The following is a 26,610-nucleotide window of genomic DNA, read 5'->3' as shown; positions in this document are numbered from 1 at the left end:
CTTACCACCTCGTCTGGCAGCTCATTCCATACTCCCACCACTCTCTGTGTGAAGAAGCCCCCACTAATGTTCCCTTTAAACTTTTCCCCCCTCACCCTTAACCCATGTCCTCTGGTTTTTTTCTCCCCTTGCCTCAGTGGAAAAAGCCTGCTTGCATTCACTCTATCTATACCCATCATAATTTTATATACCCCTATCAAATCTCCCCTCATTCTTCTACGCTCCAGGGAATAAAGTCCTAACCTATTCAATCTTTCTTTGTAACTGAGTTTCTCAAGTCCCGGCAACATCCTTGTAAACCTTCTCTGCACTCTTTCAACTTTATTAATATCCTTCCTGTAATTTGGTGACCAAAACTGAACACAATACTCCAAATTCGGCCTCACCAATGCCTTATACAACCTCATCATAACATTCCAGCTCTTATACTCAATACTTTGATTAATAAAGGCCAATGTACCAAAAGCTCTCTTTACGACCCTATCTACCTGTGACACCACTTTTAGGAAATTTTGTATCTGTATTCCCAGATCCCTCTGTTCCACTGTACTCCTCAGTGCCTTACCATTAACCCTGTATGTTCTACCTTGGTTTGTCCTTCCAACGTGCAATACCTCACACTTGTCTATATTAAACTCCATCTGCCATTTTTCAGCCCATTTTTCTAGCTGGTCCAAGTCCCTCTGCAGGCTCTGAAAACCTTCCTCACTGCCTACTACACCTCTAATCTTTGTATCATCAGCAAATTTGCTGATCCAATTAACCACATTATCATCCAGATCATTGATATAGATGACAAATAACAATGGACCCAGCACTGATCCCTGTGGCACACCACTAGTCACAGGCCTCCACTCGGAGAAGCAATTCTTTACTACCACTCTTTGGCTTCTTCCATTGAGCCAATGTCTAATCCAATTTACCACCTCTCCATATATACCTAGCGACTGAATTTTCCTAACTAACCTCCCATGCGGGACCTTGTCAAAGGCCTTACTGAAGTCCATGTAGACAATATCCACTGCCTTCCTTTTATCTACTTTCCCGGTAACCTCCTCGAAAAACTCCAACAGATTGGTCAAACGTGACCTACCACGCACAAAGCCATGTTGACTCTCCCTAATAAGTCCCTGTCTATCCAAATGCTTGTAGATTCTGTCTCATAGTACTCCCTCCAATAACTTACCTACTACCGACGTTAAACTTACTGGCCTATAATTTCCCGGATTACTTTTCGATCCTTTTTTAAACAACGGAACAACATGAGCCACTCTCCAATCCTCCGACACCTCACCTGTAGACAGCGACATTTTAAATATTTCTGTCAGGGCCCCCGCAATTTCAACACTAGTCTCCTTCAAGGTCCGAGGGAACACTCTGTCAGGTCCCGGGGATTTATCCACTTTAATTTTCCTCAAGACAGCAAGGACCTCCTCCTTTTCGATCTGTACAGTTTCCATGATCTCACTACTTGTTTCCCTTAATTCCATAGACTTCATGCCAGTTTCCTTAGTAAATACAGACGCAAAAAACCTATTTAAGATCTCCCCCACTTCCTTTGGTTCCGCACAAAGCCGACCACTCTGATCTTCAAGAGGACCAATTTTATCCCTTACAATCCTTTTGCTCTTAATATACCTGTAAAAGCTCTTTGGATTATCCTTCACTTTGACTGCCAAGGCAACCTCATGTCTTCTTTTAGCCCTCCTGATTTCTTTCTTAAGTATTTTCTTGCACTTCTTATACTCCTCAAGCACCTTATTTACTCCCTGCTTCCTATACATGTCATACAACTCCCTCTTCTTCTTTATCAGAGTTGCAATATCCCTTGAGAACCAAGTTTCCTTATTCCTATTCACTTTGCCTTTAATCCTGACAGGAACATACAAATTCTGTACTCTCAAAATTTCTCCTTTGAAGGCTTCCCACCTACCGATCACATCCTTGCCAGAGAACAACTTGTCCCAATCCACGCTTTTTAGATCCTTTCTCATTTCTTCAAATTTGGCCTTCTTCCAGTTAAGAACCTCAACCCCAGGACCAGATCTATCCTTGTCCATGATCAAGTTGAAACTAATGGTGTTATGATCACTGGAACCAAAGTGCTCCCTTACACAGACTTCTGTCACTTGTCCTAACTCGTTTCCTAACAGGAGATCCAATATTGCATCCCCTCTAGTTGGTCCCTCTATATATTGATTTAGAAAACTTTCCTGAACACATTTTACAAACTCTAAACCATCTAGACTCCTAACAGTATGGGAGTCCCAATCAATATATGGAAAATTAAAATCCCCTACCACCACAACTTTATGTTTCCTGCAGTTGCCTGCTATCTCTCTGCAGATTTGCTCTTCCAAGTCTCGTTGACTATTGGGTGGTCTGTAATACAATCCCACTAATGTGGCCATACCTTTCCTGTTTGTCAGCTCCACCCATAAGGACTCAGTAGACAAGCCCTCTAATCTGTCCTGCCTGAGCACTGCTGTAATATTTTCCCTAACAAGCAATGCTACTCCCCCACCTTTCATTCCTCTACCTCGATCACATCTGAAACATCGGAACCCTGGAATATTAAGCTGCCAGTCCTGCCCTTCCTGTAGCCAAGTTTCACTAATTGCTATAACGTCATAATTCCACGTGTCAATCCACGCCCTCAACTCATCTGCCTTCCCCGCAATACTCCTAGCATTGAAATATATACACCTCAGAAGATTTTTACCACCACTCACAACCTTTCTATCAGCGGATTTGCTTGAACTTTTAGCATCATTTATTTTCACCCCACCCACACTGTCAGCTCTAGCACTCTGGTTCCCATCCCCCTGCAAATCTAGTTTAAAGCATCCCCAATAGCACTAACAAACCTCCCTGAAAGGATATTGGTCCCCCTGTAGTTCAAGTGTAACCCGTCTCTCTTGTACAGGTCCCACCTGCCCCAGAAGAGGTCCCAATTATCCTGAAATCTGAAACCCTGCCCCCTACACCAGTTCCTCAGCCACTTGTTCATCCTCCAGAGCATCCTATTCCTACCCTCACTGGCACGTAGCACAGGTAGCAATCCTGAGATTACCACCCTTGAGGTCCTGCTTTTCAACTTCCTACCAAGCTCTCTATACTCACTCTCCAGGACCTCCTCACTCTTCCTTGCTATGTCATTGGTACCGATGTGCACCACGACATCTGGCTGGTCACCCTCCCACTTCAGAATATCATGCAATCGATCAGAGACATCCTTGACCCTGGCACCTGGGAGGCAACAAACAATCCTGAATTCTCTGTCACGACCACAGAACCTCCTATCTGCACCTCTAACTATCGAGTCCCCTATCACTACCGCTCTCCTCTTTTTCCACCCTCCCTTCTGCACTGCAGAGCCAGACCCAGTGCCAGAGATCCGGCTACTGCAGCTTGTCCCAGGTAAGTCATCCCCCCCAACAGTATCCAATGCGGTATACTTGTTGTTGAGGGGAATGGCCACAGGGGAACCCTGCTCTGCCTGCCCTTTCCCCTTCCCTCGCCTGACAGTGACCCAATTTCCTGTCCTCTGCTCCTTTGGAGTAACTACCTCCCTGTAGCTACTATCTATAATCTCCTCATTCTCCCGAATGATCTGCAGGTCATCCAGCTCCTGCTCCAGTTCCCTAACGCCGTTTGTTAGGAGCTGCAGCTGGATGCACTTTTTGCAGGTGTCGTTGTCAGGGACACCAGAGGGCTCAGAAGGGCTCAGTTTATTGCACAGAACACATCTTTCATCCATTTGACTGATTATTCCCACACTGTTGTCAGGATGGCTACAATCTGAGACACATTTGAATAGGAGATCTTTCTCTTACTAATTCTTTGTTTGGAAAGAGTCCAATTCGAAACTTCTGGCGTTTGCACAGCCCAGTAGACAGGAACAAGTGAAAGTTTTTCGTCGTTTTGGTGCATCATCTTTTTCCTTACCTTCATGAATCAAGTCATGGACTGATTGGGACTTTCTGATGGATGGACTGGGCGATGCAGCTGGACTGGGAAGTGCTGAGGAAGACTGTCCTTTTACTGACACCACAGATACTTTCCGTGTCTCCAGAGCCAGGCTTCGTTTTCTCTGGGTGTGTATTGCTCTGACAGATGTTGGAACAAGACTGGATTCCGTTCGGGGTGAGGTTTTCACTGAGATTTTACATGGGGTTGAATTCAGGTTTGCCGTAAGCTGCAGGAAAAGACAGAAGACAAGGTAATATCTTAGCAGAGGTGCTCAAAGATAAACACAAACATGTTTCCATGAAGTCTCTGACGGACTGACTGGCCAATCCCTCCCAAGCTGTGTGATATCAGTGCTCCAAGGGTCATGAATGTGAAAGTTTTCATTTTGCCTGCAATCATTTGTCTATAAGCACATTGCTTCTGTTGTCTTCTATAAACAACCTCCCACATTAGTAGTTTATCAGGTCAATTAAACACGACGAATTTCACTTAAAGAAAACAATATATTCAAGGTTATTTGGTCTCTCATGCCCATGCTGGTTCTTTTGAATAGCTGTTCATTTGATCCTGCTCTTTCCCCATTGAACTGTAATCTTTCTACAACTTTTAAATATTCATCCAATTAGCCTTTAAAAGTCTCTACTAAATATTTCTGGGTGGCAGGGTGGAGATCTGTCTCTACCAAAGGAGGTGTAAGGTGCTCCTTCCCCCTGCCAGCCTGCAGATCACCCTTGGGCAAGGTGTAGCACCTGCTTAGACCCCTACCCCAGATCAGGGTCACGTGAAGCCGCGAGAGCAGGTGGCGGATGGTCGTATGAGCAGCTGGTGCATATCACAAGTCCCGGTTATGCAGCCATTAACGGCAGGCAGACAATCTCTGAAGAGTCTTGATAACGGCGGGGGTCACCTGTCTTGTAAAGGCACTGCCCAGAAGGCAGCAATGGCAAACCACTTCTGTAGAGAAATTTGCCAAAAACAATCGTGGTCACCACGGTCATCTACGTCATTCACCATGTCACATGATGATGATGATGATGATGACTAAATCTTTCAGGTGGTGAATGGAAGACCACAACTACTCACCAAGTTGAACAATTACTTTCTCATCTACCCCCTGGTTGCTTTGGTACTTACCTTAAATATTCCCGTTACCATGCTCCCTGCCATTGATAGGTTTCTCCTTATTTACTCAACCTGAAACCCAGCATTAGTTTCAGCACTGGTAATGGATCATTCCCAAGCAGCCCCTATCTCCTGGACATCTTTATGTCAATGAAATCCTTTATCCCTGACTATTCAGTTGAAGCTCCTCTATGTGTTCTCCAGAGCCTTGACCACAGCAGAATCAGAAGTGGTGATTTAAATACAAGTAAAGCCAGCGGTTAAGAAGAGGTCACTGTAATTCAGTACTTACTTCATCAGGGTGTTTCTGGTATTTTACTGCTTCCTCTGGCCTCTGAAGCTCATGCCTGCTGCTCTCTCTCTTCACCGTGAAGACCTCCTTCCCTTCCGGCTCTGAGGTAGGAACTGTCAACTGAATGGGTCCGACCTCTCCATTCTGCAAGAGCTTGGAGGTATGAGTTGGCGAGTTCCTAATAACACAAAAAATGTCAACAGTGTAACTATGTAGTGAAATAGCATTTGGGGAATCTCACAATTAAAACAGGAAAAGAGACCCTTACTGATCATCTTTGGCAAATTCATTGATCTGTTTCCCAGCTTCTGGTAATTATCTCCAAGGCAAACGACATAAAGCCTTAGTTGGACTGTTTTCCAAACTCCACATGCAGGGTTGGATTTTTAAGTGGACCACGTCATGGTTTACAGGTGAGAGTGATACAGTCTCACTCAGTTATGGAAAGCACCTTGTCAGTCAATGGACTGCCAGTCAGAGGGCCTGGAAGTTCAGTTCTGAGGTTTTACTAATTTAAGAGGAAAGCATTTGGCTTCTTTTAATAGGAGCTGAGTTACACACGCGTGTTGAGTACTGAAAAGCAACCAGCAGTCACACAGCCACACATTCAGAGACTGTAGCCCAAGTATTCAATGTTGAACTGGCGCTGAGGGTGGGCTGGAGCCTTTATTGGTGCTGGCCTGTCATAACGGGCTCTGGGGCTCCACAGTAACGTCCCAGAAACTCAGTTACTGCATTTTGGACTTTGTCTATGTGGCAGGGTAGCCCTGCAGTACAGCGTTGGAGATGTGAGTCTGGCACACTGGAGTGCTGGACCTTCAGTTACGGGGCACTGTAGTGGAAGCTCGTTTAGAGGGAGCCACAGTGTGGGACACCTGGTTATGGAGAGTGAAATCCTACATCACATACAGTATATTGGTCTGCTGGTTGTAGCCTTCTGAATCCCGACCATAATGTGTCGGGCACCCTTTTGTAGCAGCACACACTCCCAAGATGATTCAACTCCTGAATTAATTACACATCCTACATGACAATTTTCCCCCACTGACCTGAAACTTGAAGTTAACGATCGAGAGAGGAATCTCGCAGAAATGCTCAGTCGAGGGTTTAGCAGTTCCTCAGTGTCTCCCACCGACAGTGACTTTGGCTTTTCCAGCCAGTGGTCAGCTTTCACTGTGACACAACAGACGTTTTTAAAAGAAAGGGTGACCAGTGTTGAGGGAAACATGGAGTAGGTTCATGTACCAATCTCAGATGGCACAGGACAGACAAACAGAAACTCTTGCATGCAAATACAATAACATCTAACATATCCCTTCTATAACTTACAAAGTATTTTATGTACAAAAAATAATGTCCAAAGTATAGACATTAGTGTAGGAAATACAGGGTCCAATTCCACACATGGCTCCTGCAGACAGCTGCATCAAAATGATGAGACAATCCGTTCTTAGTGATATTCATTGGGGGATGAATGTTGGCCAGACTACGATAGAGATCACCCTGTGCTTCTTCAGGACAGTGTCCTGGGATCTTGTACATCCACTTGTGATGGCAGCAAAGTCTCTGCTTAAACATTCCAACCAACGGAGAGATCTGCAGCACCCCTCTGTGACCGGTGGGGTGCCAGGGTACAGATACACTTCCACCAAAGGAGGTGTAGGGCTCTCCTTCCCTCTGCTAGTCTGCAGGCCACCCTTGGGCAAGGCATGGCACCTGCTTAGCCCCCCGATCAGGATCACATGAAGCCATGAGATGGTCGTATGAGCAGCTGGTGCAGATCACAAGTCCTGGTTATGTGACCACTGACTCCAGGCAGACAATCCCTGAGGAGTGTTGATAATGGGATGAGGTCACCCATCTTGTAAAGACACTGCCCAGATGAAGGCAATGGCTAACCACTTCTAAAGAAAAATTTGCCAAGAACAATCATAGTCATAGAAAGATCACCATCGCCCACGTCATTCAGCACAGCACATAACGAACGTATGAACCCTATGGCCGGACTAAAGGATCAACTAGATTACTGTGCTCCTGTGTCTGCAGCTTCCGAGTCAGGGACAGAGTCATAACCCACGGGGCCTGATACACCACATGACGTGGAGACTCCAGGTCCGTCGTCCTTGAAGCTCTCTGCTGAAGTGGACAATGCTAACCAACGGCAGAGTTCAGTAGTCACCTACCCTCCTCTCCCAAAAGCTACGCTCAGTCCTGTGCCTTTTGCGCTCTTTGCACAGGTGTCATTACACTGGACAATAAAGATCTTGCTTCCTGAATACTTTTGGATGTTTGGCTGCTGGTCACAAAAACCACCGTGCAATTTCCCTATCAAACACCACAAAAAAAAATCCCTATATTTGTTATTTCAATTCATAATTCAAGTCCACTGTAAGCTGAAACCATGAAGTGCAGCATGTCACTAAGGATTTATTTTCTGCATTCCCATTTAGACTTCCTCCCTGCAACTCTTGGCGCTGTCAGTGACGAGCATGGTGGAAGGTTTCACCGGGACATTGTGGTCATGGAGAAACGGTATCAGGGCAACTGGAATCCATCAATGCTGGCTGATTATTGTTGGAGACTGAAGTGACACCGAGTACAAATGAAAATCATCAACAAAACATTTTTAGCTTAGTTGAACTATTGCAAGGTGTCAGCACTGTTATACAATTAAATGCATTATATTTAATAAAAGTTAATTTCTCATTTCTCCAAATTCCTATGTGATACAAGAGGTCTGAAATTATATCTGTGTTCAGCTTCAAGAGGTCTATCATAAAGAGTCTATCTTCAAGAGGCCCTCTGGTGTGGTCAGAACAATCTGGAGCTAAATACGCTCAAGACTGTGGAGATGACAGTGGACTTCAGGAGGAGCCCCCCAATACTCCCCCCACTCACTATACTCAACAGTATTGTGTCTGCTGTGGAGACCTTCAGGTTTCTGGGTGTCACAATCTCCCAGGACCTGAAGTGGACACCCAACGTGGACACTCTGATCAAAAAGGCTCAGCAGAGATTGTATTTCCTATGCCAACTCAGGAGGTACAACCTGCCTCAGGAGCTGCTGATTCAATTCTATTCAGGAATGATCCAGTCTGTTCTCTGTTCGTCCATCACTGTCTAGTTTGGATCAGTTACCAAACAAGACAAGAATAGACTCCAAAGAACCGTCAGGGCTGCAGAAAGGATTATTGATGTGAAGCTGCCCTCGATCCAGGACTTATATGCATCTAGAGTCAGGAAGTGAGCAAGTAGCATCATTGTAGACCCATCACACCCTGGACATCACCTGTTCCAACTCCTTCCTTCTGGTAGGCGCTTCAGATCACTGTATGCCAGGACAAATAGGTACAAGAACAGTTTCTTTCCGTATGCCATCAGTCTTATGAACACTTGAATTTTAGTCTATTATAAACCAAGTCCACCTGTCCATACACAAGTATACCTCATTGTATATAGTTAACGATTATTTGCACTATTGTTTTGTTTGCTTTTTGATTCTGTACAGCGAGAGCTCAGGGAAACCGGCATCAAATTCCCTGTATGTGTCCACATACTTGGCGATAATAAAGGATTCTGATAAACAAAAAAATTTCTGAGGAAGCAAAGCCTTTGAAAAACATTGTTGTCCAGTGGGCTCCGGTAGGGCAACCTGGGGGCCGTCTGACTGTGAAGGGTTGGACTGAGACCTTTCAGGCAATCATTAAGCACACTGCCAGCGGCCAGTGATGTAGGAAGGTAGGCAGCTTATTTCCCCATTGTCCTCAGCCACAGTCAAAGCCAATCAGTGTACCATAGAAACCATAGAAACTACAGCACAGAAACAGGCCCTTTGGCCCTTCTTGGCTGTGCTGAACCATTTTCTGCCTCGTCCCACTGACCTGCACACGGACCACATCCCTCCATACACCTCACATCCATGTATCTGTCCAATTTATTCTTGAATGTTAAAAAAGAACCCGCACTTACCACCTCGTCTGGCAGCTCATTCCATACTCCCACCACTCTCTGTGTGAAGAAGCCCCCCCGAATGTTCCCTTTAAACTTTTCCCCCTTCACCCTTAACCCATGTCCTCTGGTTTTTTTCTCCCCTTGCCTCAGTGGAAAAAGCCTGCTTGCATTCATTCTATCTATACCCATCATAATTTTATATATCTCTATCAAATCTCCCCTCATTCTTCTACGCTCCAGGGAATAAAGTCCTAACCTATTCAACCTTTCTCTGTAACTGAGTTTCTCAAGTCCCGGCAACATCCTTGTAAACCTTCTCTGCACTCTTTCAACCTTATTTATATCCTTCCTGTAATTTGGTGACCAAAACTGAACACAATACTCCAGATTCGGCCTCACCAATGCCTTATACAACCTCATCATAACATTCCAGCTCTTATACTCAATACTTCGATTAATAAAGACCAATGTACCAAAAGCTCTCTTTACGACCCTATCTACCTGTGATGACACTTTTAGAGAATTTTGTATCTGTATTCCCAGATCCCTCTGTTCCACTGCACTCCTCAGTGCCTTACCATTAACCCTGTATGTTCTACCTTGGTTTGTCCTTCCAATGTGCAATACCTCACACTTGTCAGTATTAAACTCCATCTGCCATTTTTCAGCCCATTTTTCCAGCTGGTCCAAGTCCCTCTGCAGGCTCTGAAAACCTCCAATCTTTGTATCATCAGCAAACTTGCTGATCCAATTTACCACATTATCATCCAGATCATTGATATAGATGACAAATAACAATGGACCCAGCTCTGATCCCTGTGGCACACCAGTAGTCACAGGCCTCCACTCAGAGAAGCAATTCTCTACCACCACTCTCTGGCTTCTTCCATCGAGCCAATGTCTAAACCAATTTACCACCTCTCCATGTATACCTAGCGACTGAATTTTTCTAACTAACCTCCCATGCGGGACCTTGTCAAAGGCCTTACTGAAGTCCATATAGACAATATCCACTGCCTTCCCTTCATCCACTTTCCTGGTAACCTCCTCGAAAAACTCCAACAGATTGGTCAAACATGACCTACCACGCACAAAGCCATGTTGACTCTCCCTAATAAGCCCCTGTCTATCCAAATGCTTGTAGATTCTGTCTCTTAGTACTCCCTCCAATAACTTACCTACTACTGACGTTAAACTCACCGACCTATAATTTCCCGGATTACTTTTCGATCCTTTTTTAAACAACGGAACAACATGAGCCACTCTCCAATCCTCCGGCACTTCACCCGTAGACAGCGACATTTTAAATATTTCTGCCAGGGCCCCTGCAATTTCAACACTAGTCTCCTTCAAGGTCCGAGGGAACACCCTGTCAGGTCCCGGGGATTTATCCACTTTAATTTTCCTCAAGACAGCAAGTACCTCCTCCTTTTCAATCTGTACAGTTTCCATGGTCTCACTACTTGATTCCCTCAATTCCATAGATTTCATGCCAGCTTCCTTAGTAAATACAGACACAAAAAACCTATTTAAGACCTCCCCCATTTCCTTTGGTTCTGCACAAAGCCGACCACTCTGATCTTCAAGAGGACCAATTTTATCCCTTACAATCCTTTTGCTCTTAATATACCTGTAAAAGCTCTTTGGATTATCCTTCACTTTGACTGCCAAGGCAACCTCATGTCTTCTTTTTGCTCTCCTGATTTCTTTCTTAAGTATTTTCTTGCACTTCTTATACTCCTCAAGCACCTGATTTACCCCCTGTTTCCTATACATTTCATACAACTCCCTCTTCTTCTTTATCAGAGTTGCAATATCCCTTGAGAACCAAGGTTCCTTATTCCTATTCACTTTGCCTTTAATCCTGACAGGAACATACAAATTCTGCACTCTCAAAATTTCTCCTTTGAAGGCTTCCCACCTACCGATCACATCCTTGCCAGAGAACAACCTGTCCCAATCCACGCTTTTTAGATCCTTTCTCATTTCTTCAAATTTGGCCTTCTTCCAGTTCAGAACCTCAACCCTAGGACCAGATCTATCCTTGTCCATGATCAAATTGAAACTAATGGTGTTATGATCACTGGAACCAAAGTGCTCCCCTACACAGACTTCTGTCACTTGCCCTAATTCGTTTCCTAACAGGAGATCCAATATTGCATCCCCTCTAGTTGGTCCCTCTATATACTGATTTAGAAAACTTTCCTGAACACATTTTACAAACTCTAAACCATCTAGACCCCTAACAGTATGGGAGTCCCAATCAATGTATGGAAAATTAAAATCCCCTACCACCACAACTTTATGTTTCCTGCAGTTGCCTGCTATCTCTCTGCAGATTTGCTCTTCCAAGTCTCGTTGACTATTAGGTGGTCTGTAATACAATCCCACTAATGTGGCCATACCTTTCCTGTTTCTCAGCTCCACCCATAAGGACTCAGTAGATGAGCCCTCTAAGCCACTCCTACTTAGTGGTCAAGGGCTAAGTCTGCAGCCCTGGACAGCACTGGAAGGAGAAGTGGGTCAAAGTGTTGAGAGCACCCGTCCAGCAGATAAAGACACTCGGCTGGTCTGCACAGCGTGCAGACTGGCTACAAGCCTGTAGTCAGTCAGGGCAGTAGAACTAGCTGTGCCTCAGTGATAAAGAGCTCTGGACTCTCAGTTAGAAGGATGTGGGTTTGTCCCTCCACAGATTTGAGCACAAGATCTAGGCTGACACTCTCAATGCATTGCTGAAGGAGATAAAGTCCTGAAAAATTACAAAGTGCAATGAAGATCTGTCATAAATGCATTCCCTCCCTCCTCAAAGCAGAGACATTCTTACCTCCAACACCCTCATCCGCCAAGGTCCCAAAATGCTGTTTCAGGAACTTTTCCTGATCCGGGGTTCTCGGCACAACTGTCTCCCGTGGGAAGCTCCTGCTGAGCTCATCCTCTTCCTCTTCCATGTCGGAGGAGATCCCATCCACGCTCAGAGGCTCTGTACATTCGGAATCTATCGCATTAACACAAAGGAGCACTTTTACCCAGACCTCGTCACTGGCACTCTTCCGCCTTGTGTCAGGAGTTTTGACACGCATGGCATTCTACTAGCGTGAAGTGCAGATATTCAGTCGGCGTTACTGGGGGAGGCTCTGAACCAGCCACTGCACTAACACACGAGGAATATTGGTATGTTATCAGGGAGCACTGTTAAGAAGTTAAAGAACAGTGCTGGAGTGGGACAACATGTTGCTGAGGCTACACTTGGACTACTGTGTACACTTTTGGTCACCTTGCTGAAGGAATGATGGCACTAAACTCGAAAGGGTAGAAAGCCGATTTATGAGAACACTGCCAGAACCCAAAGGCCTGAGTTACAGGGAGAGACTGGGCTGGCTAGAACTTCAGAACATAGAACAGTACAGCACAGTCGAGGTCCTCCAGCTCACAATGCCGTAGCGAACTTTTAACCTACCCCAAAATCGATCCAGCTCTTCCCTTCACATAACCTACCATTTCTCATTCGTCCAGGAGTCTCTTAAATGTCCCGAATGTATCTGCCTCTCCCACCAATGTGTTTCATGCATCCGCCACTCTGTATAAAACCTACCTCTGGCATCCCTCCCCCTACTCAATCCTCCAATCACCTCAAAGTTATACTTCATACTTTATTGTCACCAAACAATTGGTACTAGAACGTACAATCATCACAGCGATATTTGATTCTGCGCTTCCCACTCCCTTGATTACAAATATTAAATATTTAAAATATTAAAATTAGTAAATATTGAAAATTTAAATTATAAATCATAAATAGAAAATAGAAAAATGGAAAGTAAGGTAGTGCAAAAAAAAAACCGAGATGCAGGTCCGGATATTTGGAGGGTACGGCCCAGATCCGGGTCAGGATCCATTCAGTAGTCTTATCATAGTTGGAAAGAAGCTGTTCCCAAATCTGGCTGTACGAGTCTTCAAGCTCCTGAGCCTTCTCCCGGAGGGAAGAGGGACGAAAAGTGTGTTGGCTGGGTGGGTTGTGTCCTTGATTATCCTGGCAGCACTGCTCCAACAGCGTGCGGTGTAAAGTGAGTCCAAGGACGCCTTCTTGTATCAGCTGACTCTGCCTTGGGAAAAGTCTCCGGCTCTCCACTCTGTCCATGCCCCTTGCCATTTTGTACACATCTAGTAAGTCACCTCTCACCTCCCTTCTATTCAAAGGGAAAAGTCCTAGCTCGCTCGCCCTATCTTCATAAGACAAGGCAGCATCCTGGTAAATCTCCTCTGCACCCTCTGTAAAGTTTCTACATCCTTCCTATAATGAGGTGACCAGAAATGAACGATACCCCAAATATAGTCCAACCAGAGTTTTAATGCTGTAGGGTTGCTACATTAACTTAATCCCCCTACTAATGAAGGCCAACGCAACACACACAGAATGCTGGAGGAACTCAGCAGGCCAGGCAGCATCAATGGAAAAGAGTACACAGTCAACATTTCTGGCCCAGACCCTTCATCAGGACTAGAAAGGAAGGGAAGAAGTCAGAATAAGGAGGTGGATGGAGGGGAGGAAGAAGTTCAAGGTGACAGGTGAAACTGGGAGGGGGAGGGGGAGGGGGTGAAGTGAAGAGCTTGGAAGTTGATTGGTGAAGAGATAAAGGGTTGGAGAAGGTGGAATCCGATAGGAGAGGAAAGAAAGGGAAGGGGAGGAGCACTAGAGGGAGGTGATGGGCAGGTAAGGAGATTAAGTGAGAGAGGGAAATGGGAATGGGGAATGGTGAAGGGGTGGGGGGACATTATCGAAAGTTAGAGAAATCGATGTTCATGCCATCAGGTTGGAGGCTACCCAGATGGAATATAAGGTGTGGCTCCTCTGCCTGAGTGTGGCTTCATTATGGCAGTAGAGGCCATGGACTGACCTGTTGGAATGGGAATGGGAAGTGGAACTGAAATGGGTGGCCACTGGGTGATCCTGCTTTCTCTGGCGGTTGGAACAAAGGTGCTCGGTGAAGCCGTCTCCCAGTCTACATCGGGTGTCATCGATATGCAGGAGGCCACACCGGGAGCACAAACCGGTTGCAACACGACATGCACCTTCCTAAACACCCTATCAACGTGCACTGCACCTTTGAGGAATGCATGGACGTGAGCCTCGATATAGAAACATAGAAAATAGGTGCAGGAGTAGGCCATTCGGCCCTTCGAGCCTGCACCGCCATTTATTATGATCATGGCTGATCATCCAACTCAGAACCCCGCCCCAGCCTTCCCTCCATACCCCCTGACCCCTGTAGCCACAAGGGCCATATCTAACTCCCTCTTAAACATAGCCAATGAACTGGCCTCAACAGTTTCCTGTGGCAGAGAATTCCACAGATTCACCACTCTCTGTGTGAAGAAGTTTTTCCTCATCTCGGTCCTAAAAGGCTTCCCCTCTATCCTCAAACTGTGACCCCTCGTTCTGGACTTCCCCAACATCGGGAACAATCTTCCTGCATCTAGCCTGTCCAATCCCTTTAGGATCTTATACGTTTCAATCAGATCCCCCCTCAATGTTCTAAATTCCAACGAGTACAAGCCCAGTTCATCCAGTCTTTCTTCATATGAAAGTCCTGCCATCCCAGGAATCAATCTGGTGAACCTTCTTTGTACTCTCTCTATGGCAAAGATGTCTTTCCTCAGATTAGGGGACCAAAACTGCACACAATACTCCAGGTGTGGTCTCACCAAGGCCTTGTACAACTGCAGTAGTACCTCCCTGCTCCTGTACTCGAATCCTCTTGCTATAAATGCCAGCATACCATTCGCCTTTTTCACCGCCTGCTGTACCTGCATGCCCACTTTCAATGACTGGTGTATAATGACACCCAGGTCTCGTTGCACCTCCGCTTTTCCTAATCGGCCACCATTCAGATAATAATCTGTTTTCCTATTTTTGCCACCAAAGTGGATAACTTCACATTTATCCACATTAAATTGCATCTGCCATGAGTTTGCCCACTCACCCAACCTATCCAAGTCACCCTGCATCCTCTTAGCATCCTCCTCACTGCTAACACTGCCACCCAGCTTCGTGTCATCCGCAAACTTGGAGATGCTGCATTTAATTCCCTCATCCAAGTCATTAATATATATTGTAAACAACTGGGGTCCCAGCACTGAGCCTTGCGGTACCCCACTAGTCACCGCCTGCCATTCTGAAAAGGTCCCGTTTATTCCCACTCTTTGCTTCCTGTCTGCTAACCAATTCTCCACCCACACCAATACCTTACCCCCAATACTGTGTGCTTTAAGTTTGCACACTAATCTCCTGTGTGGGACCTTGTCAAAAGCCTTTTGAAAATCCAAATATACCACATCCACTGGTTCTCCCCTATCCACTCTACTAGTTACATCCTCAAAAAGTTCTATGAGATTCGTCAGACATGATTTTCCTTTCACAAATCCATGCTGACTTTGTCCGATCATTTCACCGCTTTCCAAATGTGCTGTTATCACATCTTTGATAACTGACTCCAGCAGTTTCCCCACCACCGACGTTAGGCTAACCGGTCTATAATTCCCCGGTTTCTCTCTCCCTCCTTTTTTAAAAAGTGGGGTTACATTAGCCACCCTCCAATCCTCAGGAACTAGTCCAGAATCTAACGAGTTTTACAGAATATACAGGACCTTTGTTCCTCTACACCCTTAACCCTGCCATCAACCCTTTATTCCTTGGCACAGAGGCTGCCTGTGGGGCCTGCGCAGCCCTGCGGACATGAATTTTCACTGGTGTTGTGTACTGAGGTGTAGCAGGAGCCGGAATATTGAAGACAGCGAGAGTGGCTGTCGGAGGGCTCTGTACTCAGTTTGCTGATTGTCAAGTCGGGGACCTTGAAATAAAAAGCAACGCTTCAGACTGACTAATTGAAATAGCGACTGTTATCTCCCCGTCACTGTGTAGAGCAGTATCTGTCTCTCCCTTGATAGTGAGAGAGAGAGAGAGAGAGAGAGTGAGAGAGAGAATGTGCTGGTGGATGTCAACATTGTTGGAGTGAACAGTTAGTTTTTTGACGGACTGTAGACCATGGCCTCTTTCTGGGGGCTTTGCTGTTGCTGCCATGGTGGGTGATAGCAACACTGATGCTTCACGCTAGAGCAAGTGCGGGGAGTTGATGCTGCTTGCTGCTATCGCTTGGGCGTGGGAGGGGGCAAGGGGGTTTGGGGTTTTTACATCTTTGTTCTGTCATTCATTCTTGGGGGTTTATTTTTCTTCTGTTTCAAAGGTGTCTGCAGAGAGCAAGAATTTCAGGTTGTATATTGTACACATTCTCTGATATTAAATGGAACTGTTGATCTTCTAGAGCTGTACAATGAAGGTTATAGACAGGGTATATGCATGCAGACTCTTTCCCAGAGAAAGGGAACCAAAAACATGGGTTATGACAGAGGGGGAAGATTTACAGGGCAACTTCACACAGAGCGTGGTGCATACATGGAACGAGCTGCCAGAGAAGATATTTGAGGCAGGTATTATAATGACATTTTAAAGCAAATCAGAAAAAATACATGGATAGGAAAAGTTTTAGAGGGATTTGGGCAATGGGACTAGCTTAGATGGGCCCCCTGTATGGCTTGGATGGGCTGGGGCTATGAGCCTGTTCTGTGATCTATATTCTATGAATGTATGACATAAGGATGAAAGATGAAGGTTTATGAGGATTGGAAGGTCATAAGATGAAAGATGGAGGTTTATGAGGATGGGAAGGTCATGAGGACAGGAAAGCCATGGACAGACTCTTACGCTTGATAATGTTCAAATCTAACCAGAGATTTACAGGGGAAAAGCAAAACATCCACTCTCTCAGTGGTAGTAATGAGCACAGATTGAAAGTGCCTGCTGGGCTCTCACCTTCATGTGGATGTTCCGGGCTGGAGAAGTGGCCGCTGGAATAATCCACGGAACAGGCACTGTCCGGACTGTGTTTCTCCACCAGGCCGTGGCTGCAGTAATCCTTCTCCTGCATCCCCTTCTGCAGCTCCTTCACCTGGTACTCACTGGCAGAGAGAGAAATGGCAAGCATTAATATTGCCAGACCCGGCTCAAATTAAACACACGTCAAGAAGGCAAGGATACAAAGAATTAATGTATATATTGCAAGTTAGCAGTGTAATACATCCCCAGTGGAAAGGAACTGTTTGGAAGTGACCTACAGCACGAGGATATCACTGGTAAGACCTTTATTTATTACCCATCCCTAAGAGATGGGAGTGAGGCATTGTCTTCAACCACCATGGTCTATGCAGTGAAGACACTCTTTACACTGATGTCCCTAGAGTCTACTACTCATAGTCTTCCAATAATCCATCCTCAAATTGATTTTAGGAATGCTCAAATGAATGGGTCCCTAATCCTTTTTATACCATGGACCCCTACCTGGGTGACAGGGTGGACAAGCGTTTCCACCAAAGGAGGTGTGAGGCCCTCCTTCCCTCCGATAGCCTGCAGGTCACCCTTGGGCAAGGTGTAGCACCTGCTTAGCCCCCCGATCAGGGTCACATGAAGCCACGGGGTCTAGGTGGTGGATGGTCGTATGAGCAGCTGGTTCATATCAGAAGTCCTGGTTATGCGACCACTGACACCAGGCAGGCAATCTCCCAAGAGTTTAGGGCCCCATGTTTAGAGAGCATGAGGATGTTCAGGGACCCTGGGGTTGGGTCAGTGGGATCAGGGGGTTAGGGAGAGAGTGACCTCTGGGAAAAAGGAGAGGGAAGGGAAGGGTAAGGGAAGATATGTCTGGTGGTGGGATCCCACTGGAAAAGGTGGAAGTTTCAGAGAATGATAATTTGTGTGAGAAAACTGATGGGGTGCTAGGTGAGGACAAGGGGAACCCTATCTGTGGAGGGGGAGGGGGAGAGGGAAAGGGCTGAGGGCCGGTGTGCAGAAAGTAGGAAAGATGTGGTTGAGGGCTGCATTGATTGCAGGGCGGTGGTAGGGACACCTTGCTTTTAGAAAAATGATGACAATTCAGATGTCTTGGATTAGCAAGCCTCTTCATGAGAACAGGTGTGCAAGGGTAGAGGAGCAGAAGAGAATGGCATCCTTGCAAGTGACAAGATAGGAAGCGGTGTAGTTGAGGTGATTGTTCATAGAATAAGATGGGATTAGCATAGAATTAACATAGATAGATGGCCGAAGGCAGGTCTGGATTCAGTCAGTTGAAGGACCCGTTTATGTGCTGTAGGACTGCCCGCTGACTTTACAAGTGAGGTCTAATTCCAACATTAGCTTTGGAGCACTGACCAACCTGACGCAAAGGCATCACAAACAGTCTTTTATCTCCAAATGAAGATGCCCTAATATGCTCTGGGTTCACCCAGCTTCTACACCCCTGGCTGCGCACGGACACTGATGGGGCGCTCACCTTCTACACCCCTGGTCTGCCCACGGACACTGATGGGGCGCTCACCTTCTACGCCCCTGGTCTGCCCACGGACACTGATGGGGCGCTCACCTTCTACGCCCCTGGTCTGCGCACGGACACTGATGGGGCGCTCACCTTCTACGCCCCTGGTCTGCGCACGGACACTGATGGGGCGCTCACCTTCTACGCCCCTGGTCTGCGCACGGACACTGATGGGGCGCTCACCTTCTACGCCCCTGGTCTGCGCACGGACACTGATGGGGCGCTCACCTTCTACGCCCCTGGTCTGCCCACGGACACTGATGGGGCGCTCACCTTCTACGCCCCTGGTCTGCCCACGGACACTGATGGGGCGCTCACCTTCTACGCCCCTGGTCTGCCCACGGACACTGATGGGGCGCTCACCTTCTACGCCCCTGGTCTGCGCACGGACACTGATGGGGCGCTCACCTTCTACGCCCCTGGTCTGCGCACGGACACTGATGGGGCGCTCACCTTCTACGCCCCTGGTCTGCCCACGGACACTGATGGGGCGCTCACCTTCTACGCCCCTGGTCTGCGCACGGACACTGATGGGGCGCTCACCTTCTACGCCCCTGGTCTGCGCACGGACACTGATGGGGCGCTCACCTTCTACGCCCCTGGTCTGCGCACGGACACTGATGGGGCGCTCACCTTCTACGCCCCTGGTCTGCCCACGGACACTGATGTGGCGCTCACCTTCTACGCCCCTGGTCTGCGCACGGACACTGATGGGGCGCTCACCTTCTACGCCCCTGGTCTGCGCACGGACACTGATGGGGCGCTCACCTTCTACGCCCCTGGTCTGCGCACGGACACTGATGGGGCGCTCACCTTCTACGCCCCTGGTCTGCGCACGGACACTGATGGGGCGCTCACCTTCTACACCCCTGGTCTGCCCACGGACACTGATGGGGCGCTCACCTTCTACACCCCTGGTCTGCGCACGGACACTGATGGGGCGCTCACCTTCTACACCCCTGGTCTGCCCACGGACACTGATGGGGCGCTCACCTTCTACACCCCTGGTCTGCCCACGGACACTGATGGGGCGCTCACCTTCTACACCCCTGGTCTGCCCACGGACACTGATGGGGCGCTCACCTTCTACACCCCTGGTCTGCCCACGGACACTGATGGGGCGCTCACCTTCTACACCCCTGGTCTGCCCACGGACACTGATGGGGCGCTCACCTTCTACACCCCTGGTCTGCCCACGGACACTGATGGGGCGCTCACCTTCTACACCCCTGGTCTGCCCACGGACACTGATGGGGCGCTCACCTTCTACACCCCTGGTCTGCCCACGGACACTGATGGGGCGCTCACCTTCTACACCCCTGGCTGCGCACGGACACTGATGGGGCGCTCACCTTCTACGCCCCTGGTCTGCGCACGGACACTGATGGGGCGCTCACCTTCTACAACCCTGGCTGTGCACGGACACTGATGGGGCGCTCACCTTCTACACCCCTGGCTGCGCACGGACACCGATGGGGCGCTCACCTTCTACACCCCTGGTATGCGCACGGACACTGATGGGGCGCTCACCTTCTACACCCCTGGCTGCGCACGGACACCGATGGGGCGCTCACCTTCTACACCCCTGGTCTGCGCACGGACACTGATGGGGCGCTCACCTTCTACACCCCTGGCTGCGCACGGACACCGATGGGGCGCTCACCTTCTACGCCCCTGGTCTGCGCACGGACACTGATGGGGCGCTCACCTTCTACACCCCTGGCTGCGCACGGACACTGATGGGGCGCTCACCTTCTACACCCCTGGTCTGCGCACGGACACTGATGGGGCGCTCACCTTCTACACCCCTGGTCTGCGCACGGACACTGATGGGGCGCTCACCTCTCAGTCTCAGCAACACTCTCTGTGTGTACAGGGTATATGACGCACTCTTCAACCTCTGGAGTCTCCAGATCCTGGCCGAAATCGCCAACCTCACCCAACGGCAGTGCGATGCTGCTGGGCCTGACCGAGGAAGAGCTCTGTGCATGCGTCGACTCCTGCTCCTCTATCTGTCAGAGAGATAAACGCAACAGGCTAGGGCTCCATGCTCCCAATGATCCCTCAGGGATTAAAGACTACATTCCAGGAAGCACAAATAAAAACATGTTCTCTTTAACTGAAACCTCTTACTATAAAAAAAAGAAGACGGAAGACATGCTGTTTGACTCCTGGTCAGGAACACGAACTTGCGATGGATGTGCGTTCTTTCCAAAGGATACTGAAGGCTGGAAAACACGCTGCTCCTCTGCGCAAGGAGCACAATTGCAGGCACTTCACAGAAGTGGGTTCAAGGGCAAGATCAGTGATGACCCAACGAATGACGATGTTGGAGAGGGGGGTGGTTGCTTGTTTGGAGTTAAGAAGCGTATCGATGTCTGTGGAGAATGCTGGTATGAGGGGCCCGGACGGAAGGCAAACCTGCCAGCAGAGGGAGTCGAGAGGCATCGGGGGCACCGGCGCTGTTGAGAGTGGCTGTAAGGGCCCCACATTGTGCTACCCCGCCCCCCACCTCCCAATCCTTGCCTGAAACAAACGTGGTCCTGGTGGATGAATGGTAACGCCTGCTAACAGATTTGGTCTGCGATTTGGGCATGGGAGGAGCAGAAAAGTTAGCCTTCAGTAACAATCTACAAACTTACATCGATAATTTCACAGTTAATACAAAAATCAGAGATATGGTTAAAGTACAGATATCACCAGCCAGTAGAACAGGCAGAATAAAGACATTACCATGCCACGGAAGGAGCGCATTCAGCTCAAATCCATTGTAACTCCCAACAGAACAATCCAGCCAGTCCAATTCCCACTCTCCTTGTTTTCCATTATCCTTGCAACTTATTCCCTCTCAATCGGTCCCATCAAAACCCAGTCTTTCTACAGTTAGGAAAAATTTAAAGGAACCAATTAACCTACCATCACACCTTTGGAATGTGGGAGGAAACCAGAACATTTGAAGTAAACCTACAAAGTCTTAGTAACAGGGAGAACATGTAAATGTCTGCCCTGTGAACCAACAGGGAGAACGTGTAAATGTCTCTGCCCTGGAGAAAACCAACAGGGAGAACGTGTAAATGTCTGCCCTGTGAACCAACAGGGAGAATGTGTAAATGTCTCTGCCCTGTGAACCAACAGGGAGAATGTGTAAATGTCTCTGCCCTGTGAACCAACAGGGAGAATGTGTAAATGTCTCTGCCCTGGAGAAAACCAACAGGGAGAACGTATAAATGTCTCTGCCCTGGAGAAAACCAACAGGGAGAACGTGTAAATGTCTCTGCCCTGGAGAAAACCAACAGGGAGAATGTGTAAATGTCTCTGCCCTGTGAACCAACAGGGAGAATGTGTAAATGTCTCTGCCCTGTGAACCAACAGGGAGAACGTGTAAATGTCTCTGCCCTGTGAACCAACAGGGAGAACGTGTAAATGTCTCTGCCCTGTGAACCAACAGGGAGAATGTGTAAATGTCTCTGCCCTGTGAACCAACAGGGAGAACGTGTAAATGTCTGCCCTGTGAACCAACAGGGAGAATGTGTAAATGTCTCTGCCCTGGAGAAAACCAACAGGGAGAACGTGTAAATGTCTCTGCCCTGGAGAAAACCAACAGGGAGAATGTGTAAATGTCTCTGCCCTGTGAACCAACAGGGAGAATGTGTAAATGTCTCTGCCCTGTGAACCAACAGGGAGAACGTGTAAATGTCTCTGCCCTGTGAACCAACAGGGAGAACGTGTAAATGTCTCTGCCCTGTGAACCAACAGGGAGAATGTGTAAATGTCTCTGCCCTGTGAACCAACAGGGAGAACGTGTAAATGTCTGCCCTGTGAACCAACAGGGAGAATGTGTAAATGTCTCTGCCCTGGAGAAAACCAACAGGGAGAACGTGTAAATGTCTGCCCTGTGAACCAACAGGGAGAATGTGTAAATGTCTCTGCCCTGTGAACCAACAGGGAGAATGTGTAAATGTCTCTGCCCTGTGAACCAACAGGGAGAACGTGTAAATGTCTGCCCTGTGAACCAACAGGGAGAATGTGTAAATGTCTCTGCCCTGTGAACCAACAGGGAGAACGTGTAAATGTCTGCCCTGTGAACCAACAGGGAGAATGTGTAAATGTCTCTGCCCTGTGAACCAACAGGGAGAACGTGTAAATGTCTCTGCCCTGTGAACCAACAGGGAGAACGTGTAAATGTCTCTGCCCTGTGAACCAACAGGGAGAACGTGTAAATGTCTCTGCCCTGTGAACCAACAGGGAGAACGTGTAAATGTCTGCCCTGCCCTGGCAGCACCCGAGGTCAGGATCGGACTTGGGATCCTAGTGCAGTGAGGCAGCAGCACTAGCTGCAGACAGGTATGGAAGAGTAGATTTTCAAAGTTCAAAAATTCAATGTTCAAAGTACATCTACGTCACCATATACTGTACAACCCTGAGATTCAACTTCTTGCGGGCATTCACAGCAAGTGCAAGAAGCATAATAGCATCAATGAAAGACCGCCCCCATCAGGGCAGACAAACAACCAGTGTGCAAACGACAACGAACTGTGCAAATACAAAAATAAGTAAGCAATAGATATCGAGATCATGAGGTGAAGAGTCCTTGAAAGTGAGGCCACAGGGTAGGGAGAGTGAAGTTACCCCCTCTGGTTTTACAGCCTGACGGTCGAGGGGTAATAACTATTCCTGAACCAGGTGGTATGAGTCTTTACCTTCTTCCTCATGTTTTCATAGGAAAACAGAATGAGCAATATGAACTAGTGTGGAGAATAACTCACTATTTCTACAACAAAAGCACTTGGGACTGTAAGCTTGAAGATCTATGAAGGTACAGATAAGATAGAGAAGACAGTTATAAACAGCATTCTGCCAGGAGCTCCAAACTCAAGCCACTGCTCAAGGTCAAGCTCCGAAACAGGGAGGTCCTAAACCTCCCGAGTGTCCTGGCTGCTATCGTTCTATCGGATGCTGACAGTGTGAAACCCACTGGAAGGAGCACTAAGTTCCTGCAACCTCTGACTTCAATGGCGAGCGGCAGTGTGGGGAAAAGAAGTATCAGATGGTTTACCTTTTCTTTGAATTAATTTTTCTGAACCTCTTCAATTTTTAAACAAATAAATTAAATAAAGTTAAATGCTCTTAAGTGTTTTCTAGCATCTTTAAGTATGTTAATATTATAATTTTGGGAAAAGCTGATAATTTTTAACCTGTTAAAATAATGATTCATTATCATCATGTTTTGACTAACTGCTCGACTTTGTGCTCTGTTACCTGGGAAAACTGGAATATCTCCTTGGGTTTTGAAATATCTACGGAAGCAAAAGGTGTATGTCAAAGTTCCTGGTCGTGATCCTGCAACAGCACAGAGGGAGAGCAGGAGAGATTGCAGATATGAAGGGAGGTAGCCCCAAAGATAAGTGGATCTAGATAGGAAGGCGTTGGTGAGTGATGGAATCAGGTGCAGGAGGGGATGGCGAGGATGAACAAAGGGAAGAGGAAACTACATGGACAGGTTACTAGCTGTGGGGGGAGAGCACTGGAAGTATGAGTTATCTGAAATTGGAAAATTCAGTGCTCTTACCACTGGGTTGTAAGCTGTGTGCGTTGTCTAGAAGTTGCCAGAATGTCTGTCAGCAGGACCCGTCATTCACAGCAGGAAAGCTTTCCACACTGCTCAGGAGGCAGTGTTGAGAAACTGTTCAGGGCAAGGCTGCGTAGGGGAGCAGCAAGTGTTGGCAGGTGGACACAGACATCTGGCTTGTGGGCTACATGCTGTACCCCACTGGCAATTTAGGATCCTTGACTTTGTAACCAGTAGCGTTAACTAGAAAATTGGGCTGAGTCTTAGTAAATCATTAATTAGGTCCAGCTAACATACTCTGCATCTAAGCTTTAGGAACTTTTCTAGTCTTTGGAAATTCTGCAGAAAAGATCAACTACAGGGAGACTTCAGTTATTGGACTAGAATTGATCCATTTAAGTGCAGAGAAGATCAAAAGGAGATTGAAAAACAGTGACCAAAATCATGATGTTTTTTGTGCATATAATCCAGAACTGCATCAATTAGTGCTGGAAAATTAATAAGAGCTGAAGTTAATAAGGAGTTTGTATGGAAGAAGGCAGGGAGAAGTTACTGCCTGGAAAGCATGCCTGAAAGGGTGAAGGAACCATCCAGGTGGGAAACTCTTCCAAGGTGATAAACACTCACGTCACTCAGCAGCGTTTCTACGCTGACCCGCAGCCTGCGTTCATGCTCAGTGGGGAGGCCGCACACGCTGCTCCTGAGAGGCGAGGCTTCCGCCTGGGAGACGGGGTCCATCAGGGGTGAGTAGGAGAAGGAGTGCAAGTGTCGCAGGTCCAGCATTGACTTCACACTCAGGTCCAGGTTATTGACATGATGGGACCAGCGGCCCCGAGGCCGAGGGGCACGACTGTTGTCCGAATCCAGTCTCTTTGGCAGGTCCGCTGTCTGTATTGGCGGGGAGAGAGGGTCAAAGGTTAACATTACCAATGGAGACCAAAACTCTCGGTACTGTCCCCCATCACAATAATTACATTGATGCTCTGCAGAGCTCTCAGGATTCCTTCCCTTTCTCCTGTGGTCCACTGTCCTCTCCTAATAGATTCCTTCTTCTTCAGCTTTTCATCTCTTTCACCTATCCGCTTCCACCTTCCCCCTCACCTATTACCTGCCTGCTTGTACTCCTTCCCCTCCCCACCTTCTTATTCTGGTCCTGATGAAGGGGCTCAGCTAGAAGCGTCGGCCATTTATTCCCCTCCATAGATGCTGCCTGAGCTGCAGAGTTCCTCCAGCATTTTGTGTGTGTTGCTCCCGATTCATCCTCAGGGACAAGAGCGCTCATGTCATCAGCACTGAAAGGGTCTTTTGTATATATTTTACTGACGGGTTGTGCAAGGAAACTGCCTTCTGCTGGTTCTGCCCCACAGTGAACCTCCCATGGCTCGGTGAGGAGGGACTGCCCGTCAGGGGGCAGAGTTTAGGGGTCTTGCGTGGGTGAGGCAGCCGCAAAGCACTGCGAATGGGACTCGGGGCTGAGCTCTGATTGTGGCCACAGCTAGGGACTGGCAGCGTCTGTTCCAGCTACTGTCGGTCGAATAGCAAGGAGTGACGAGTGAGACTATCGGATCCGGGTGGCCCAGATCCTGTGCTCTCACTCATCACCTCCTGCTGGGTATGATGGAAGCAGCCGCTTCCCCCCTACTTGTCTGGCTGCGTGGCTCTCCCCTGCCCTCAGTTCTGTCCATGGTGGAAAGCTTCAGAGTGGGCACTGTGGAGAAAGCTACTACCAATCACTGCCAATTAGCTGGCCAGTGGTGTAGTGGCATCAGCACTGGACTTTGAGGCAAATGGTACCGAGTTTGAATCCGGCCAGCCCCTTGCAGGCTTTCCATCTGTGCTGGGTTGGGTGTCGTGCTAGCAACTCAGCCTCGGGGAAAAAAAACAGTCAAAAGCTATGGATATGGCAAAAATGGATGGCGGAAGATGGCAGCGTGACACAGCTCGCAGTGGCCACTCCAGTGGTGATGTCTGTTATTTGTCAAGTAGGGTTCCGTGCACAATCCTGATTTGATGGAGACAGACCTGAGAGCACAGAGGAACATCTGGTGAAACTTCTGAAATGCCTGCTTCGCTGCTGCTGCTACTGTGTGGTCCAGAATCTCCGGAGGGGAAGGTCCCGAGTCCTCGGCTTTGCCTGTTGCTCGGCGGCCGGGGCGGGGTCGAAGCGCTCGGCAGAGATGGTGCTCGGAGAGGCTGTGTCGGAGGGGCTGGTCGGAGGCTCGAAGTTTTCGGACGGACTCAGAGTCCGCTGCGGTCAGGTGCTTCCAATGGTGCTGCATCGG

General features: G+C 47.9%; 1 protein-coding gene across 3 annotated transcripts in view; it reads right to left on the bottom strand.

Moving 5' to 3' along the window:
- mapkbp1 (mitogen-activated protein kinase binding protein 1) overlaps positions 1 to 26,610 on the bottom strand; it is a 262,295-nt gene that overhangs the window by 11,241 nt on the left and 224,444 nt on the right. For all 3 annotated transcript variants that reach the window (XM_063052886.1, XM_063052893.1, XM_063052901.1), the window contains 7 exons: positions 24,956 to 25,216; positions 20,602 to 20,771; positions 17,205 to 17,350; positions 12,162 to 12,332; positions 6,436 to 6,559; positions 5,387 to 5,564; positions 3,949 to 4,198 (listed from right to left, as the gene is read on the bottom strand). In XM_063052886.1, coding sequence (XP_062908956.1) covers positions 3,949 to 4,198; positions 5,387 to 5,564; positions 6,436 to 6,559; positions 12,162 to 12,332; positions 17,205 to 17,350; positions 20,602 to 20,771; positions 24,956 to 25,216 — 1,300 coding nt within the window. The remainder of the gene's footprint in view (positions 1 to 3,948; positions 4,199 to 5,386; positions 5,565 to 6,435; positions 6,560 to 12,161; positions 12,333 to 17,204; positions 17,351 to 20,601; positions 20,772 to 24,955; positions 25,217 to 26,610) is intronic.

Source organism: Mobula hypostoma, chromosome 1 (genome assembly GCF_963921235.1).
Source record: "Mobula hypostoma chromosome 1, sMobHyp1.1, whole genome shotgun sequence".
Classification (NCBI taxonomy): domain Eukaryota; kingdom Metazoa; phylum Chordata; class Chondrichthyes; order Myliobatiformes; family Myliobatidae; genus Mobula; species Mobula hypostoma.
The sequence above is the reverse complement of the archived record's forward strand: the minus strand, read 5'-3'. Positions and strand labels throughout refer to the sequence as shown.